The sequence below is a fragment of the Schistocerca piceifrons genome, chromosome 8 (assembly GCF_021461385.2).
Source record: "Schistocerca piceifrons isolate TAMUIC-IGC-003096 chromosome 8, iqSchPice1.1, whole genome shotgun sequence".
In the NCBI taxonomy this organism is placed as follows: Eukaryota; Metazoa; Arthropoda; class Insecta; order Orthoptera; family Acrididae; genus Schistocerca; species Schistocerca piceifrons.
This window is the reverse complement of record NC_060145.1, coordinates 336,081,568-336,101,712: the sequence shown is the minus strand read 5'-3', so window position 1 is coordinate 336,101,712 and position 20,145 is coordinate 336,081,568. Positions and strand designations below refer to the sequence as shown.

Below are 20,145 nucleotides of genomic sequence, written 5' to 3'. Positions count from 1 at the left end.
TTTGATGATTAATTCATCAATGCATATAAGTATTTCATTGATTTTACTACTTAATTTTTGAATATTGTAATGCAATTAAGATAGCTGGCATTTCATATTGACTGAGATAAAATTGGGTGGAAATAAAATTTTTTGCTGATTGCCAATTTTCTGCTAATAGACCAGACAGTTTATCTTTCCCTTTTGTGTTGTGGTGAAGGCTGTGCACAGTGTAACTCCATCTACTAACAGAATATACAAGAATAGCACCTATATGTGGCTCTGCGTGTGGCATAAGCAGTCGTCCCGACTCCAAATTAACTCTTCTGACTGTAGAGCTCAAATGTGGTTTATCGTGATGTCTCAGAACGGACACAAACTGAACATTGCTACGTTTTGATGTTGATACAGTCTTTATCAGGTCACATTCTATATTGTGCCCAGGATCTGCATCAGTACTGTTAACCCGCCCACCTGCTATAACAACAGTATCTTCCTTGGTGAAGTCATTACAAAGTAATCCTAAACATCTCTCAACTTCCCTGACCAACACCAGGTTTCAAAAATATTGGTGACTTGGTATTCTGATCTTAGTTCAACCTGAAAAAGTTGGTCTACACCTCTAGCATGAGAACTACCAATCAGCGACACTTATTTCTCTATAGTGACTTCCTGTATTCTTACTTTCCAGTTTACTGCTGAATGTTTTTTTGTACCCTTTCTGTACATTCATGTACCTGAAGCTCATAAGTCCCCTACTGAAGTAACAGATCAGTCTCATTTTTCACATTCACAACAAAGCTGAATGAAAGCTTGTTCCTTCTATTACTGTTGCCACATCTCAGCTCTTTTTACCCTTTTCCCTTCTTAACCTGTCCAGATCTTGCTGAATTCAGCATGAAGGGCAGCAATTTTCTCCTCAAGTTCCACTATCTTGCTACCTTTACTACATATCCTACAAAACTACTGAAGAGTCTCATTCACTTCCCCAGTTGCTGTGCTAATGCTGTCACCCTAATGGAAGAAAACAAGAATATCCATCACACCAAGTCCCAGAACTAACAATTCTACGGCAAGTCGGGCACTTTTCACTCATGGTAAAAATAATATTTTGGTAAGAATAAGTCAATTAAGTAACTGATAAATAAGAAAACATGTTTACAAAAACTTGACCCTTACGCAGTTATATCTACACAATATACTACTGCAAGGTTTCTGATTCAAACAACTTAGCCGGCCACGGTGGCCGAGTGGTTCTGGGTGCTTCAGGTCAGAACCGCGCGACTGCTATGGTCGCAGGTTCGAATCCTGCCTCGGACATGGATGTGTGTGATGTCCTTACTTTAGTTAGGTTTAAGTAGTTCTAAGTTCTAGGGGACTGATGACCTCAGATGTTAAGTCTCATAGTGCTCAGGGCCATTTTTTGTCAAACAACCTAAAACGTTCGCTACATTTCAGAAGTGAATAATGAAGGGATATGCTATGCTTAAATTGCTGCAAAGAAAAAAAGAAGAATTATACAAGATTCTCTAAGTTTACTGCACCTACATGTAAACAAAAATATCATGAAAGCCTGACTTAATGATCTTTTTACATTTTTTAGAATAATATGAAAAATAAAACTGAAATCTTTATCAGTAAGCTTGAAAAGAACACTAACACACATATTTAACCTGTGGTAAATTAACTGTTATAATCTTAATAACTTATATTTATAAGAGTGTGAAAATTCCATGTAGATAATATATTTGATATTCTCAATGTAGGAAAAGATAGATTGCTACTTACCATAAATATGACCCACAGTATCCAGAAAAAGAAAGAGAATCACACAATATTCATTCACACACACAAACACATCTCACACACACATGACTGGCAGCTCCAGCAGCGAGGACCAAAATGTATTGGCATTGTCGGAGTTGGCGGTCATGTGTGCATGAGGTGTCCTTACTTGTGTGAATGAATGGCATGTTTTTCACTTTCTTTTTCTGGTGAAGGATGTGGCTGGAAACTTATGTGTAAGTATCTTGTAATTGTGCCTGTCTGCAACTTAATGTGTCATATTTACAGTAAGTAGCAATCTATCTTTTCTTACATTGTTGAGGCTCCAACCTGGAGTGTTTGATATCTAATATTCATTCTTTCCTGCAGAGCCCTGAAACATGATATGGAACGATGGTTAAAACTTGCTTTGGAATGGGATCCAAAGAAACGTGGTCGAGGACCAGGTGATAAAGTTATCATCTTTGATATGCTTGACGAAATTCTCAGTAAGAAGGTGAGTTTCTTCTTTACTTAGTGACTACTTGTATCATAAACAGAAGGAGATTGTGAATGAATGAATGATGGCACAAATAAATATTACCCTGGAGGAGAAAGCCAAGAAGTTATATTTACCGATTATCAGGTGAGAATATGAGGACAAACAGAAGATTTCTAGTCCTAGCACAGAAATGGCATTGATGTCACAGAATGCAGTTGGATAACGTCCTTGACAATCTTGAATATTTTGGCAGGTGAATACACTATCTTTTTAAAGGCACAAGTATGTCAAGAGATTGCTCTGAATGATTACATTTTTACTTTAAAAATGATTAGGTGTTTATTGGCAGGTGTTTAAAATGATACCCGGCTGTATTGCAGTAAGATGTTAATACGTTTGATAAATAATGAATAGCCCAAGTTTCACAAGAATAGTTTTGTTCACAGTTTTTTTAAAAATAGTCATGTAGCGTGTGTTTAATTCAAACAAATCAACTGGAGTACTCCGTTATAGTAAAAATTCTTTATTGGAAATATATCCACAGTTGCCAAAAGCTAATAACAAGTCTGCCTCTTCATTTTTGACAGTTAAGAAATGGGCAGTTGAATTCAAACTGATACACACAAGGATGTTACAAAACTAAATCACAAATGAAAACATTTAGAAAATGCGTGTTATGTCATGGGCTTAGCAAGAGTTTGTGTATGAAGTAGCTGATGCCATAGATGTATCAGAAGAATGAATGTGGTATATTATGCATGATTTACTATAAGAAAGTTTTGTGCAATATGGGTGAAACATGCAGTGAATGCCAATAGAAGGCAAGTAAAAATTAATTTTTCAACAATGTGTTGATACTTTTAAAATTAAAATCCAACTGATTTTGCATGCAGGTTTGTTTCTATGGGTGAGAGAGAGGTCCATCACATCACACCAAAAGCAAAATGGTGATCAGACCAGTATATCTTATCAGCATCATATGGAAGTGAGGCCCTTTTAATAAATTTGCCACCCAACGTAATATGTGCCATATACGAGAGAAAAGCACAAAAATTATTGCAATAGTGCAGCAAGTATCTCATTTATTTGTATCTTATTGTTATTGATGCTAGATGTGGGGAAAAAGAACAGTATGTGAATAAACTCAGTTTAGGAAAGTTTTCTTGAATATTAAACTTTGCTGATGACATCTTCCTGCTCTTATATAGCTTCAGACATGCATGTGAAACTACAGTATTACAGCTAATGTTCTTATGGATACAGTGTCTGGCAACTAAGATTTTTCTATCTTATAATATTGTTCCCTTAATGTGTTCTCTTATTACTTTTTGGAAACTATCTTAAAGTTCTCAAATGGTGTTCTTTGTTGATATTCGTACCTGGGCATTCCATTGTTTGTTATATACTTCTTATTCTTCATTCTTGTTATATACGTAATTTTCTGCAAATCTGTTTTCACATCTTTCATACCATCTGTGGGCTGTTGAAAAATTGACCTTATAGTATTATCAGGGTGCAAACGCCCTGGGGAAAATGTGGGGGAAAAACCGGGAATTTTTCATTATATTAGTTTTTTGTCAACATTCTGAGATTTTAACTGGTGAGAAGAAACAAAGAATTCAACTTTGGCCTACTACTGCAGAATAAAACTGCATCAGTAAAACATAAACAAGATAAAAACACCAAAATAAAAATTTAGTTGCAAAGAAAATGTACTATTTACAACAACAAAACACAGCACACATACAAGCCTCTGCCAATAGCAAAATGTGTCAAAGGCTTTAGGATGAAGAGTTCAATACTTCCGAACAACAAACTACTTTTGGTGAGGGTGACATCACATCTGTTTATACTTATAATTTATAAAAAAAACAGCTACCAGCCACATGTATGGTTTAAAAAGGTTTATTATCTTCAGACCATGACGGGTTTCAGATTTTTCTTTACAAATCCATCTTCAGATGGCAGTTACAAGCATTCTAAGTTGGACCTAGTTTTGTTTTTGTTATTCATTTGCTGCACTGGGAACAAAAAGAAATATTTATGTTGTCATATCGGTAATGGTATTTTTACAAAAGATTTACTTCTTTTACGAAATCTAATTGCTCATGAGATAGTTTTCTGTTTTAAACTTAGTAAACGTGCAGGTTATTGTACTTACGAGCTATGTGGTTCTGCCTGATGAAATATTTGTGTGTTTATGTTTTCGAGCGCGAGCTTAATACACTTTTCAATATGCACTATGTGAGTGCTATTCCAGTCAATGGACATCACTTTCAACCTCATCATCTTAATTACACACGCAGCACACATGAATAACTTTTACAAAGCGTGGCCCAGCTTCATATTACAAACGTGAACAATATTTGCAAAGAGCTTACAGTCATAACGATGTTAACTTACAGTTGCTGTATAGTCGATATGGGTACAGTAAAATATCTCTTTGCTATTGTATGAGATTAATCTAAAACACAATAAATAAAATTACATACAAATAAGATTACAAACATTATATGTAGTACAGAAATACTGTGTGTTACTAATTAGTTGTTACAATTTTAGGAGATAAATTCTAATATATGACATGATAAGCAATGCACATGTTTTCATTATGCAATGTTTCAATGACATATAATCAGTTTTTGGGGGCCTGTATACTGAATGTTTTTAATGGAATATTAGGCTTAAGTTATTTTAAAAAAGTGAAAGGTTCTTCAAAGTTATTTAGAAAGGGGGTGTTAACTGACTCTGTCTGTTCATTCAGAATGAGATCAGGGAACCTGTTTTTATGTGTATGAATCTCAATCTCCTCTAAGAAATTCAATGTGGAACCCTTGTCTTTGAGATGTAATATCTGCAGGTTGTTTTCTATATTCTCAACTGTATGATTGTTTTCTGCAAGATGGGTGGCAAAAGCAGATTTGCTTAGGTTTTTAAGACGTAGGGCATCAAGGTGTTCCTTGAATCTTGTTTCAAAAGCTCTACCTGTTTGGCCAATGTAGAATTTACGACAGTTGTTACACTTAAGTTTATAAATTCCAGATCTTTTATGGGGTACGCTATTGTGTGGAAGTGAGTGTTGGAGTTTGTTATTGGTAGAGAAACTGATTTTGACATTCTTCTTCTTGAATAGGTTGGAAATTTTGTATGAAAGTGGGCCTATATATGGTAGGGCTACATATTTTACAGACTTTTTGTCTTTCATAGTTATTGTTGCTTGTTGCAAAGACTTATTGCTAGCAATTTTTTCTTTTATTTTTTGAGAGAGTGTGTTTATGATTGAAGCATCATAGCCATTATTTTGGGCAATTGATTTGATTATGTTGATTTCTTTGTGCTGTTCAGTGGGGGTGAGGGGGACTTTATGCATACGATGTAGCATTGACCGGAAATTAGCCATCTTATGTTGGTTCGGGTGGCAGGATGTGTTACTGATGGTAACATCTGTGGTGGTTGGTTTTCGTAAGATACCAAAATGGTGTTTGTTATTTATGTTTGATATTTTGAGATCCAGAAAATTGATGCTATTATTTATTTCATGCTTCACTGTGAATTTGATGTTGTTGTGTAATTTGCTCAGATCTTCAGCTAAGGTATCAATTTCGCTGCTGTTACCATCAAAAAGTAATCGAGTGTCATCTACGTATCTCTTGTAGTAAATTATTTTACTGTTCATTTGGTTATTGGATGAGAAGAACTCTTGCTCAAGATGGTTAATGTAAATATCAGCTAATAATCCAGCAAGACTGCTACCCATTGCAAGGCCATCATTTTGTTTATAGACTTTATTATTGAAGGTAAAGTAATTATTAGACAAGACGAGTGTGAGGATCTCTATTAACTCATATATTTCTGGTAGATTGATCTTTTTGTGTTTTAAGAGGTTACTTTTTATTATGTTAATTGTTTCATCTACTGGGATGTTAGTTTATAGGTTTACAATATGTAGTGAGGCAAATCTAGCTGTTGGTGGTATGTGGATGTCTTTGATATATTCTACAAGGTCCACTGTGTTTTTTAACTGTATAACTATGTTCGAACATGTAGTAGGTGGTAAGGAGATCCTTCAATTTTCTGCTTATGTAGTATGCTGGGCTGTTTCTTGAGTTCACAACTGGGCGTATGGGGGAATTTTCTTTGTGGATCTTAGGCTGTGAACGAAGTTTCGGTGCAGTTGGATTCATGGTAATGCAGTCCCGAATTTCATATTTATTTAAGAGGAATTCAAAACTGTTGAGTAATTTACGAAGTTGAGCCTGAAATTTTGCTGTGGGGTCTGATTCTGGTTCTGTGAAGTTATTAGACTTGAAAAAATTCTAGAGTTTTTTCAATGTATTCTGATTCATACAAAACAACAACTGAATTTCCTTTATCAGCCTTTACCATGAGAGCTTTGTTAGCAGTAAGTTTATCATTGATACCTTTAAGAATTTTTTGTTCATTATTAATTACATAATTTTTTGAAAGCATGTGTTTAGTGATGAGTTTGTTGGCTTTAAATGCCAACGCATTTTTCTCATTGGACTTCTATTAGGTCTTTTATGTTCTTATTAATTAATCTTGGGGCAATATTATGCTTGAAGCCTTTATCTAAGAGGTTAAGTTCATTGGGATTGAAAGAAATATCTGTTGTGTTTACCACTCTGTTATAGAATAACATAATTTGGGGTCACTTTTTCTAACAGACATCTTTTGTTGAATTATATGTTGTTAATTGTTTTCATTACATCGATCTTACATTTTTTGAACGCATGTAACATTCTCAATACCTGGCTAGGTAAGCTTAACGCTATTTTGTCGAAAGTCGACATGTTGAGAAACGTGGCTGTTGTACTAAGGTTTATAATTTATAAAAAAAAACAGCTACCAGCCACATGTATGGTTTAAAAAGGTTTATTATCTTCAGACCATGACGGGTTTCAGATTTTTCTTTACAAATCCATCTTCAGATGGCAGTTACAAGCATTCTAAGTTGGACCTAGTTTTGTTTTTGTTATTCGTTTGCTGCACTGGGAACGAAAAGAAATATTTATGTTGTCATATCGGTAATGGTATTTTTACAAAAGATTTACTTCTTTTACGAAATCTAATTGCTCATGAGATAGTTTTCTGTTTTAAACTTAGTAAACATGCAGGTTATTGTACTTACGAGCTATGTAGTGCTGCCTGACGAAATATTTGTGTGTTTATGTTGTCGAGCGCGAGCTTAATACACTTTTCAATATGCACTATGTGAGTGCTATTCCAGTCAATGGACATCACTTATCATCTTAATTGCACACGCAGCACACACGAATAACGTTTACAAAACGTGGCCCAGCTTCATATTACGAACGAGAACAATATTTGCAAAGAGCTTGCAGTCATAACGATGTTAACTTACAGTTGCTGTATAGTCGATATGGGTACAGTAAAATATCTCTTTGCTATTGTATGAGATTAATCTAAAACACAATAAATAAAATTACATACAAATAAGATTACAAACATTATATGTAGTACAGAAATACTAATTAGTTGTTACAGTTTTAGGAGATAAATTCCAATATATGGCATGATAAGCAATGCACGTTTTCATTGTGCAATGTTTCAATGACATATAATCAGTTTTTGGGGGCCTCTATACTGAATGTTTTTAATGGAATATTAGGCTTAAGTTATTTTAAAAAAGTGAAAGCTTCTTCAAAGTTATTTAGGAAGGGGGTGTTAACTGACTCTGTCTGTTCATTCAGAATGAGATCAGGGAACCTGTTTTTATGTGTATGAATCTCGATCTCCTCTTAGCAAGAGTTCTTCTCATCCAATAACCAAATGAACAGTAAAATAATTTACTACAAGAGATACGTAGATGACACTCGATTACTTTTTGATGGTAACAGCAGCGAAATTGATACCTTAGCTGAAGATCTGAGCAAATTACACAACAACATCAAATTCACAGTGAAGCATGAAATAAATAATAGCATCAATTTTCTGGATCTCAAAATATCAAACATAAATAACAAACACCATTTTGGTATCTTACGAAAACCAACCACCACAGATGTTACCATCAGTAACACATCCTGCCACCCGAACCAACATAAGATGGCTAATTTCCGGTCAATGCTACATCGTATGCATAAAGTCCCCCTCACCCCCACTGAACAGCACAAAGAAATCAACATAATCAAATCAATTGCCCAAAATAATGGCTATGATGCTTCAATCATAAACACACTCTCTCAAAAAATAAAAGAAAAAATTGCTAGCAATAAGTCTTTGCAACAAGCAACAATAACTATGAAAGACAAAAAGTCTGTAAAATATGTAGCCCTACCATATATAGGCCCACTTTCATACAAAATTTCCAACCTATTCAAGAAGAAGAATGTCAAAATCAGTTTCTCTACCAATAACAAACTCCAACACTCACTTCCAAACAATAGCGTACCCCATAAAAGATCTGGAATTTATAAATTTAAGTGTAACAACTGTCCTAAATTCTACATTGGCCAGACAGGTAGAGCTTTTGAAACAAGATTCAAGGAACACCTTGATGCCCTACGTCTTAAAAACCTAAGCAAATCTGCTTTTGCCACCCATCTTGCAGAAAACAATCATACAGTTGAGAATATAGAAAACAACCTGCAGATATTACATCTCAAAGACAAGGGTTTCACATTGAATTTCATAGAGGAGATTGAGATTCATACACATAAAAACAGGTTCCCTGATCTCATTCTGAATGAACAGACAGAGTCAGTTAACACCCCCTTTCTAAATAACTTTGAAGAACCTTTCACTTTTTTAAAATAACTTAAGCCTAATATTCCATTAAAAACATTCAGTATACAGGCCCCCAAAAACTGATTATATGTCATTGAAACATTGCACAATGAAAACATGTGCATTGCTTATCATGCCATATATTAGAATTTATCTCCTAAAACTGTAACAACTAATTAGTAACACACAATATTTCTGTACTACATATAATGTTTGTAATCTTATTTGTATGTAATTTTATTTATTGTGTTTTAGATTAATCTCATACAATAGCAAAGAGATATTTTACTGTACCCATATCGATTATACAGCAACTGTAAGTTAACATCGTTATGACTGTAAGCTCTTTGCAAATATTGTTCACGTTTGTAATATGAAGCTGGGCTACGCTTTGTAAAAGTTATTCGTGTGTACTGCGTGTGTAATTAAGATGATGAGGCTGAAAGTGATGTCCTTTGACTGGAATAGCACTCACATAGTGCATATTGAAAAGTGTATTAAGCTCGCGCTCGACAACATAAACGCACGAATATTTCGTCAGGCAGAACTACATAGCTCGTAAGTACAATAACCTGCATGTTTACTAAGTTTAAAACAGAAAACTATCTCATGAGCAATTAGATTTTGTAAAAGAAGTAAATCTTTTGTAAAAATACCATTACCAATATGACAACATAAATATTTCTTTTCGTTCCCAGTGCAGCAAACGAATAACAAAACAAAACTAGGTCCAACTTAGAATGCTTGTAACTGCCATCTGAAGATGGATTTGTAAAGAAAAATCCGAAACCGGTCATGGCCTGAAGATAATAAACCTTTTTAAACCATACATGTGGCTGGTAGCTGTTTTTTTTATAAATTATAAACCTTAGTACAACAGCCACGTTTCTCAACATGTCGGCTTTCAACAAAATAGCGTTCTGTTTATATTTCTAAGGGGTCGCAAGAAAATATTGTGAATGGTTGTTTGAGAAGCGTTACTTTCCTTGTATGTGAGACATATTATGTTGTATGTGAGAATGTGTGATGAATTTTAGAAATTGTGTGGTGTTTGACTGTTTCAAAACTTAACACTTTAAGGAGCAGACACTTAGAAAAATTTCAGGCCTAAAAGACCAGCCATTTATGCCATCATTCGAATTTGATGTACATTAAAGGGCAATATGCGCTAAAAATGACCAAGCTTCAAGGCTAGTTTTTCATATTTTTTTAAGTTCTTTCATAAATTACAAACTGTGCAATATTGATGGCAAAAAGTATAGTTAACCTTCCAAAATAAAAGTGGAAGGTGAGTGCTTTGAGCAATTTCATGTGTAATTGGCTTTTCTATGGAAAAGTTGAAGTACTAGACAGAGCATGTATTCAGTCTGGTTACACAAGAAATGTTCTGTACACAGTAGTGAAAATTACAATCATACTTGTCTGAGATATTCAAATGCTGCAATTTAAGCAGTGCTCTTAGTATCCTGCCTAACCACACACTGGAAAAAATAAGAAAAAAATTTTTTGACTTGTATTTTATGTGAAATATCAGCTTTTCTTATTGAAAAATATCGATATTTCGCGAAGCAAAAATACATATTTCACGCCATTTATTCCCAAATTTGTAGTTCACTGCCAGGCTACATGGAGCGCTACTACGGTCTCTGTTAGCATGCTGTAACGTGCTGTCTTCGGTGAATTTGTATTTATACTTTTGTAATACCAAAACATTCAGTTTACATGTTGCTGCACATTAAAGATCTTTCCAAAATGTGTTATTTTTTGCTGGGATTGCCGGGAAGTCCTACACCGCTGTGTAAAACCAGTACCATTTAAAGAACTGATATGTTTTACAACTCCAAGAGAAAGTATATTGTACTTGACATGGAAAGAAAGTACTTCATGTGAAAAAAAAGTTTATTGTGCTTGACATGGAAAGAAAGTACTTTACATGAAAAAGAAAGTTTTTTTTTTTTTTTTTTTTTTTTTTTTTTTTTTTTTTTTTTCCCCCCCCCATGTATATACCCTGATGCCATGATAAGTTGACCATGCACACAGTGACTGTCGAGAGTGGCAAGAGGCACAAGAGGCATGCCTTGTTGCCGTGTTGTGACTGCTGTGAGCAGAGTAGCAGTGAGGGGAAGGCAGCATCGACACCTTCCCACATTGCTGGCACCATTACCCATGTTTTGTGCTTGTATGAATGCAGTTTTCACATACGTGGAACATTGACAGCGCTTTGAGACAGATGGATAACTTCCAGCTATTGACAATTTTCTCCATTGCTCACAACACTAGTAAAAAGGGTCAGCTTATCGTGGCCAAACAGTAGCTTTTTATGGAATGAATTTTGTGTCATGCACATAACACTTGCAATGTATTATTATACGGTGTTAGTAAAATGTGGTTCACAGTTAATTCATGTCCATTGCTACAGAAGTGACTCAGCATTAGCAAAGTTTGGAGGAAGATGACCCTTTCATAGTATTGTTTAATTCTTTAATGGAACCTGTTTATTAACACATTTAATTATTGTGATTTGTTGCTAACACAAGTGATTCACAACAAAAATATATAAAATTATATTTAATATAAAATACCACACCTAATATCCACATAATTGTGTCCACAGATTGTGCAGTTGTTTGTAGTGCCATTGTATTTGCACTGCAGTTATGTGGTAGACAGTTCAACAGCACTCTCAACATTACAAGTGTGGCTTGAACGAGATACTGCGTTAGCTGTGAATGATCAGGAGTTGCTTTTACCATCAGGCAAACCACCTGAGCCAGATGCTGGGGCCATGCAGTGCTGGAATCAGAAGTGTATTGAGGTACTGATCACTTGCTCTTTGTATACTTTTCTGGTTGGTTGCTAGCAGTTATTGAATGGCCTGACTCATATACGTCTCTTTGTGTTACAATTTTAGGATTTCATTAGAGTTATGTTCAGCATTCACGGGGTTACTTTTGATATAATAGAATGCTGCTGGTAATATTAAGTCCTTGATTTTTGTCATTTCTCATCTGTAAGTGCAACATGAGTCAGAGGAAACTGCAGAAGATAGTTGTAGAGCTAAGTAATCAGCCAATCGAGTTCTGTACAAGCAAATGAGTAATGAGGATTTTTAATAACAAGTTCATTCTATACATTTTTAAAGCAGCATGAAAACAAAGATTATATGGTATTGCAAACAGTAAATTTTATTTTGTTTCATACGGTAGTGATTGGTTAAAAGTTTTCCTTTAATTTTGAGATGGGGATTCTTAGTAATATCCAGAATGAATCATAGAGTCATTAAAACTATATATTTACCTAAGGACATAAGTAAAAATTTTATGAACTATTTAAAAATTATTTACACATTTTCTGGAATAAATAAGAATGCCAGTTTGCAACATAAATTGATCAGCTCAGAGACTTGGGCATTCTTTCCAAAAAGAAGGCTTTGACATGTTTACCCACCACTTACGCAATTCCTGTAATACTTCATTACCTCTAGAAAGAAAGTGACTGCTAAAGCACATTACCAAGTGAGGTGGAGCAGTGTTTGTGCACTGGACTCACATTTGGGAGGACAACAGTTCAAATTCCAATCTCGCCGTGGAGATTTAAGTTTTCCATGATTTCTCTCAATCATTTAAGGCAAATGTTGGGATGGTCCCTCTGAAAAAGGCATGGCTAATTTCCTCTCCCATACTTTTCTAAACCGAGTTTGTGCTCAGTCTTTAAAGACGTTGTCGTCGATGGGTCATACAACTCTAATCTTCCTTCCTTCTAAAGCATATTTGAATGATTTGGAGAGCCAGAAGAGGCAGAGTATTCCAACATCTCAAACACCAGAGATGTGCTTTCAGTAGTGCATCAGCTGATGTTAGCCTGTGGGCATGTAATTGAAACAACAACACTATTCCATAATAAAATGCTGTGTTTGGTATGATTTGCTGGCTTGAGTTACTTAGTTAGCATATAATGATATCATGCACTGTTGATTGTATCTGCTTCCCCATTTAATCACCAGAATAGGTTTTTTGAACCTGAAATGAGTCACAACAGTAGACAGACTGGCACAATTTTGGCCAGTCGTTGATGCTGTGCCACAGTACTATCAACCATAACAGTATTAGAAACCTACACACACCAGTAAGAAAGTCACCATTGCTTGTTGTAACCATTCAGAATCCATAAACTCAATGGAAGAGGTAGCCATTATCAGCACAAGCTTATAGTTTTACCATTTTGCTATATTTCTCTCCTGAGACTATGTGATTCACAGGAGGAATTTTGGATGTGAAGCAGTAACCTTTGTTCATAATGCAGGAGAAATATTGCACAAAATATATGTGCCAAACCTTTGTTCCCACTTTTAAGTAATTGTATCTACAAAAGAAAAAGGCAAACGCCACTTATTTGCATAACACAGTATGATAACCAAGCTGTTTACAATATATTGTGTTATGACAGGCCAAAGTCTGTAATAGGTATTACAAAAGAATCTCAGGTAGTAACATATGCAGTTGAAAAAAAGCATTGTTTCTTCACAATAAAATTCAAAGTTTTTTCAGAATTATTATGTCTTGATATCAATATTTCCTCTCCAAAGGATTCTTTCCATTCAGGTAACAACTTGGCATGGGGAATGTTGTGTTAATTGTGTAGTATGAACCCTATAAAGGATGATTTTATGTTTCTGCCACTAAAAATATTCCAAAATGGAAATAAAACCCCAGAAATACAATCCCACCCACCCTTCGATACAGAGTCTGTGAGGTACATTTAGATGAAAAAGAGTTCATAGTTGATGGAAGACAACACTAGGAAAATTCTAAGCACAGAGCCATGACCATTAATGCATAAGTATGAGTCTACATCAGATTTTTATGTCCAAAACTGTGGTTGTTCAGCTGCAACACTCCAGTGATAATGAAAGACAGAAATTACACAAGGATGTATGTAACACATATTGAAAGATGGTTCTGAGCATCAGAGTTAAAACTACAATGATACCTCTCTTCTCCGACCCCCTCTCTCCCACTTACCTGTAGCGAACCTTTTCATTAGTTAAATCCAGACTAATAGTGATTGGTGTTTCTTATTCCACTGAATAAGATAATTTTTCTATTTCTTAATATTGATGAACTTTTATCACAGACATCTGTGTGCCAACATTCTGTTGAGCAATAGCTAAACTCATTCTTTACCCCCAGCTCCCTCTCCTTTTCTCCCACATCCCCCCTTCTTCCACTCCCCCCTCCCCTCCCACCCCTCACTTACCCTCTCCTCTTCCACCCCTCACTTACCCTCTCCTCTTCCACCCCTCACTTACCCTCTCCTCTACCATCCCTCGCTTACCCTCTCCTCTACCATCCCTCGCTTACCCTCTCCTCTACCATCCCTCGCTTACCCTCTCCTCTACCATCCCTCCCTTACCACCTCCTCTCCCACCCCTCCCTTACCTCCTCCTCTTCCTCCCCTCCCTTACCCCCTCATCTCCCTCCCCACCCTTACCTCCTCATCTTCCTCCCTGCCCTTACCCCCTCATCTCCCTCCCCTCCCTTACCCCTCATCTCCCTCCCTTCCTTCCCACCCTTCCCTTCCTTCCCACCCTTCCCTTCCTTCCCACCCTTCCCTTCCTTCCCACCCTTCCCTTCCTTCCCACCCTTCCCTTCCTTCCCACCCTTCCCTTCCTTCCCACCCTTCCCTTCCTTCCCACCCTTCCCTTCCTTCCCACCCTTCCCTTCCTTCCCACCCTTCCCTCCTCACCTCCCTCCCTCCTCACCTCCCTCCCTCCTCCTCTTCTCCCCTCCTGCCCTCACCTCCCTCCCCTCCTCCCCTCCCTCCCTTCCTCCCCTCCCTCCCTTCCTCCCCTCCCTCCCTTCCTCCCCTCCCTCCCTTCCTCCCCTCCCTCCCTTCCTCCCCTCCCTCCCTTCCTCCCCTCCCTCCCTTCCTCCCCTCCCTCCCTTCCTCCCCTCCCTCCCTTCCTCCCCTCCTCCCCTCCCCTCACCTCCCTTCCTCCCCTCACCTCCCTTCCTCCCCTCCCTCCCTTCCTCCCCTCCTCCCCTCCCCTCACCTCCCTTCCTCCCCTCACCTCCCTCCCCTCCTCCCCTCACCTCCCTCCCCTCCTCCCCTCACCTCCCTTCCCTCCTCCCCTCACCTCCCTTCCCTCCTCCCCTCACCTCCCTTCCCTCCTCCCCTCACCTCCCTTCCCTCCTTCCCCTCACCTCCCTTCCCTCCTTCCCCTCACCTCCCTTCCCCTCACCTCCCTTCCCCTCACCTCCCTTCCCCTCACCTCCCTTCCCCTCCCCTCCCTTCCCCCCTCCATTCCCCTTCTCCCCTCCATTTCCATTCCCCTTCTCCCCTCCATTTCCATTCCCCCTCTCCCCTCCATTTCCGTTCCCCCTCTCCCCTCCCTTCCCCTCCCCTCCCTTCCCCTCCCCTCCCTTCCCCTCCCCTCCCTTCCCCTCCCCTCCCTTCCCCTCCCCTCCCTTCCCCCTCCCCTCCCTTCCCCCTCCCCTCCCTCCCCCCTCCTCCCCTCCCCCTCCCCTCCATCCCCCTCCCCTCCCTTCCCCCTCCCCACCCTCCCCTCCCTTCCCCCTCCCCTCCCTCCCCCACCCCTTTCTTCCCCCTCCCCTCCCTTCCCTCCTTTCTCACTCTATATCTTCTGTGCTTTTGTATAAAGACAGATTGTCGTTAAATGTTGCTATCACCTATCAGAAAAAAGTACTTAACATAAATTTTTTCATGTTAATCTAATGAATGGTTGGCTGCATCTTTGTAATATATCTAATAAATAAATATATATGTAGTATATAAAGGGGAAATGCCATTACCAGAAATCTTGGAAAGTTCTTAACTGTTTACTTCACATTTTTACACCATACTTTAACATTTGGATTGACATAGGCTGTATATTTTTTTAACTGGCAATGTACAGGCTTTCTGTTAAAATTGATTGTGAGAGAGAAGATGATGTGCTATGCGCTGCTATGAAAATGTGTGGTATGTCTTCTTTCTCACAGTCAGTTTTAACTGTGATAACAAGGCATGTAAACCATTAGATTTGTTCTCCCATATATATTCTTCCCCACTGAATATATTTTAAAAGAAAAATGTATACACAACAACGTGCTCTTTTGCTTTCTTCCTCGCAGCCTGTTTTCACAGAAAACAGAAAAGTTTTATTTGTGGCACAGTGTCTTATTATTAGAATGCTATTATGGGATCTGGATTTCCCATGGATATTTAGTAATTGCAAAGCATTGCCAGGTTTGCTAGTCTGTTATATGCTCTACCCCCTGAGCTCCTTTTGTCTTGTTGTGTTGCAACTGAGTCATCTATCAAAGGACCTGATTCACTCTTATCTCGCTACCCCCTCACTGCCTTGATTAACCTTCCGTAGCTCTTCCGCATCTCCATCAGCCCAGGCAACTGTTTTCAATAATCATCCTTGCTGTGGGTTTTTAATCCTTTGAGCTACCTCTAGATTTGCTAGCGTGCTGTCTACCATTAGAGAGAGGAAGATCCATGTTATGTTTTTTCTCTCTCTAGAATTTGTCTCTCCCTCCCCATCCCCCTCCCCATCCCCCTCCCCATCCCCCTCCCCATCCCCCTCCCCATCCCCCTCCCCCCTCCCCCTCCCCCCTCCCCCTCCCCCCTCCCCCTCCCCCTCTCCCTCTCACTCCCGCTCCCCCTCTCCCTCCCCCTCCCCCTCTCCCTCCCCCTCTCCCTCCCCCTCCCCCTCCCCATCCCCCTCCCCATCCCCCTCCCCCCCCTCCCCCTCTCCCTCTCCCTCTCCCTCTCCCTCCCCCTCCTCCTCTCCCTCCCCCTCCTCCTCTCCCTCCCCCTCCTCCTCTCCCTCCCCCTCCTCCTCTCCCTCCCCCTCTCCCTCCCCCTCTCCCTCCCCCTCTCCCTCCCCCTCTCCCTCCCCCTCTCCCTCCCCCTCTCCCTCCCCCTCTCCCTCCCTCTCTCCCCCCCTCTCGCCCCTCTCCCCCTCTCACTCCTCTCTCCCCCCTCTCTCCCTCTCCCCCCTCTCTCCCTCTCCCCCTCTCTCCCCCTCTCTCCCCCTCTCTCTCCCTCTCCCTCTCCCCCTCTCTCTCTCCCTCTCCCGCTCCCTCTCCCCTCTCTCTCCCTCTCCCCCTCTCTCTCCCTCTCCCCCTCTCTCTCCCTCTCCCCCTCCCTCTCCCTCTCCCCCTCTCTCTCCCTCTCCCCCTCTCTCTCCCTCTCCCCCTCTCTCTCCCTCTCCCCCTCTCTCCCCCTCTCCCCCTCTCTCTCCCTCTCCCCCCCTCTCTCCCTCTCCCCCCCTCTCTCCCTCTCCCCCTCTCTCTCCCCCCTCTCCCTCTCCCTCTCACCCCACCTCCTCTCCTGCTAATTTATTTACTATCCATCTTTAAACATTAATATGGCAGATGATGTGGTTTGTGTACGTACGTATTTACATTTAAAATTACATGCTCTCAAAGATATTTTCAAATCATTATTGGCTATCAAGATAAAAAATTATCAGTCATGCTGTACCAGATATATCCAACATATTCACATGTATGTTTAATCTAAATGAAATTATGTTAGTACTTTAGTGCACATTTTGAACTCTTTTATTGTATAAAATGCTTTTTCTGCAAACCATTTCTGTGCAGTGATTTTAAAAGATCTAGCAAGTATGAGGTTGATCTGCTGTTGTAGATGTATGTTATGTTGATGAACAGATTGTCGTATTTTCTGACTGTATTATTTTGCTTTTGTATGTATTAGACAGTTTGGTATAATGGAGGACATAATTGTGGTATTTTTAGGTTTTTGAAATGTTGTCTACAGTACTCATTACTTATGTCTCCACAATACATCTGAGCGACTTCTTTTGCCAAATGAGAACTCTTTTGTGCTAGAGGAGATGGCGAGAGGGTGTGTAAAAAGGCATAGTATGCATTTAACCAATAGCTTATTACTAATGCAAGACCTTAGTTTAACTAAAATATATGTAACAAATGCTGTCTTAGAATGGATACAATCCATGAGACTCTTCCATGTTAATTTTGAGTCAAGATGTATCCCAAGAAGTTTAGCTGAACAGTGACATTTCCATCATCTTTAATAGAATGGCTGAAGAGAGAACAGTTTTTTGTGACTAATATGAATTTTATTGATTTGAAACCACTTACAGGCTGCTCTGAGATGTACATCTACATCTACATGGATACTCTGCAAATCATGTTTAAGTATCTGGCAGAGGATTCATCAAACCACCTCCACAATTCTCTATTATTCCAATTTCGTATAGCATGCGGAAGGAACGAACACCCATATCTTCCCATATAAATTCTGCCCTTATTTTGTCATAGTGATCATTTCTCCCTATGTAGGTTGCCGTTAACAAAATATTTTTGCATTCGGATGAGAAAGTTTGTGATTGGAATTTCATGAGAAGATTGCTCCGCAGTGAAAAATGCCTTTGTTTGAATGATGTCCATTCCAAATCTTGGATCATTTCAGTGACACTCTCTCCCCTATTTTGCGATAATACAAAATGTGCTGCCCTTCATTGAACTCTGTCAATCCAATCTGGTAAGGATCCCACACCGTGCAGCCGTATCTAGTTGAATTTACAGCCTTTAGATTTGACTGATTTATCATGTAACCAAAGTGTAACAGATTCCTTTTAGCAGTCATGTGGATGACCTCACACTTTTCGTTATGTAGGGTCAATTACCAATTTTCGCACCATACAGATATCTTTTCTGAATCGTTTTGCAATTTGTTTTGATCTTCTGGTTACTTTACTAGTCAATAAATGACAGCGTCCTCTGCAAACAACCTAAGACTGCTGCTCAGATTGTCTCCCAAATTGTTTATATTGATAAGGAACTGCAAAGGGCCTATAACACTATCTCTGGAAATGCCAGAAGTCACTTCTGTTTTACTCAGTGACTTTCTGTCAGTTACTACTGTGACCTCTCTTACAGGAAATCTTGAATCCAGTCACATAACAGAGATGATATTCCATAAACATGCAGTTTCACTACAAGCTGCTTGTGCAGCACAGTGTCAAAAGCTTTACAGAAATATGGAATCTATTTGAGAGCCCTTGTCAAAAGCTCTCAGCGCTCCATGCAAGTAAGGAGCTAGTTGTGTTTCACAAGAACGATGCTTTTAAATCTGTGTTGACTGTGTCAGTAGACAGTTTTCTTCGAGGTAATTCATAATCTTCAAACACAATATATTTTACAAAATCCTGCTGCGTAACAACGTTAATGTTATGGGCCTGTAATTTAGTGGATTACTCCTACTAGCTTCCTTGAATATTGGCGTGACCTGTGCAACTTTCCATTCTTTGGGTACGGATCGTTCATAGAGAGAACAGTTGTATATGATTGTTAAGTATGGAGCTATTGCTTTAGCATACTCTGAAAGGAACCTAATTAGTATACGGTCTGTGCCAGAAGGCTTGCTTTTATTAAGTGGTTTAAGTTGCTTCACTACTTTGAGGATATCTACTTCTATGTTACTCATGTTGGCAGCTGTTCTTGATTTAATTTTTGGATAGTTACTTCATCATCTTTTGTGGAGGCATTTTGGAAGATTGTGTTTAGTAACTCTGCTTTGGCAGCACTGTCTTCGATAGTATCTCCATTGCTATCATGGAGAGAAGGCATTGATTGCGTCTTGACACTAGCATACTTCATGTATGACGAGAATCTTTTTGGATTTTCTAGCGGGTTTGGTGACAAAGTTTCATTGTGGGAACTATTATAAGCATCATACATTGAAGTCTGTGCTAAATTTCGAGCTTCTGTAAAAGACTGCCAATCTTAGACATTTTGCATCTGTTTAAATGTGGCATGTTTTTTTCTTTATTTCTGCTACGGTGTTCTGACCCATTCTGTGTATCAAGGAGGATCAGCTCCGTCTGTTAATTTATTCAGTATAAATCTCTCAATTGCTGCCTATACTATATCTTTGAATCCAAGCCGCATCTGGTGTACACTTATATTGTTAATTTGAAAGGAGTGGAGATTGTCTCTCAGGAAGGCGTCAAGTGAATTTTTATCTGCTTTTTTGAATAGGTATATTTTTCATTTATTTTAGGAGGCTTTGGAGGTTACAATATTCAGTGTCGCTACGACAACCCTGTGTCAGTTTTGATGCTTGTTATT

At 38.8% G+C, this 20,145-nt stretch overlaps 1 protein-coding gene across 7 annotated transcripts in view; it reads left to right on the top strand.

Moving 5' to 3' along the window:
• Positions 1-20,145, top strand: part of LOC124711372 (inhibitor of nuclear factor kappa-B kinase subunit alpha) — a 183,897-nt gene that overhangs the window by 78,810 nt on the left and 84,942 nt on the right. For all 7 annotated transcript variants that reach the window (XR_007005466.1, XM_047241418.1, XM_047241420.1 and 4 more), the window contains 2 exons: positions 2,134-2,260; positions 11,628-11,828. Coding sequence is in view for 6 of the 7 variants with exons in the window: in XM_047241418.1 (XP_047097374.1) it covers positions 2,134-2,260; positions 11,628-11,828 (328 nt within the window). In the remaining variant the exon portion in view is untranslated. The remainder of the gene's footprint in view (positions 1-2,133; positions 2,261-11,627; positions 11,829-20,145) is intronic.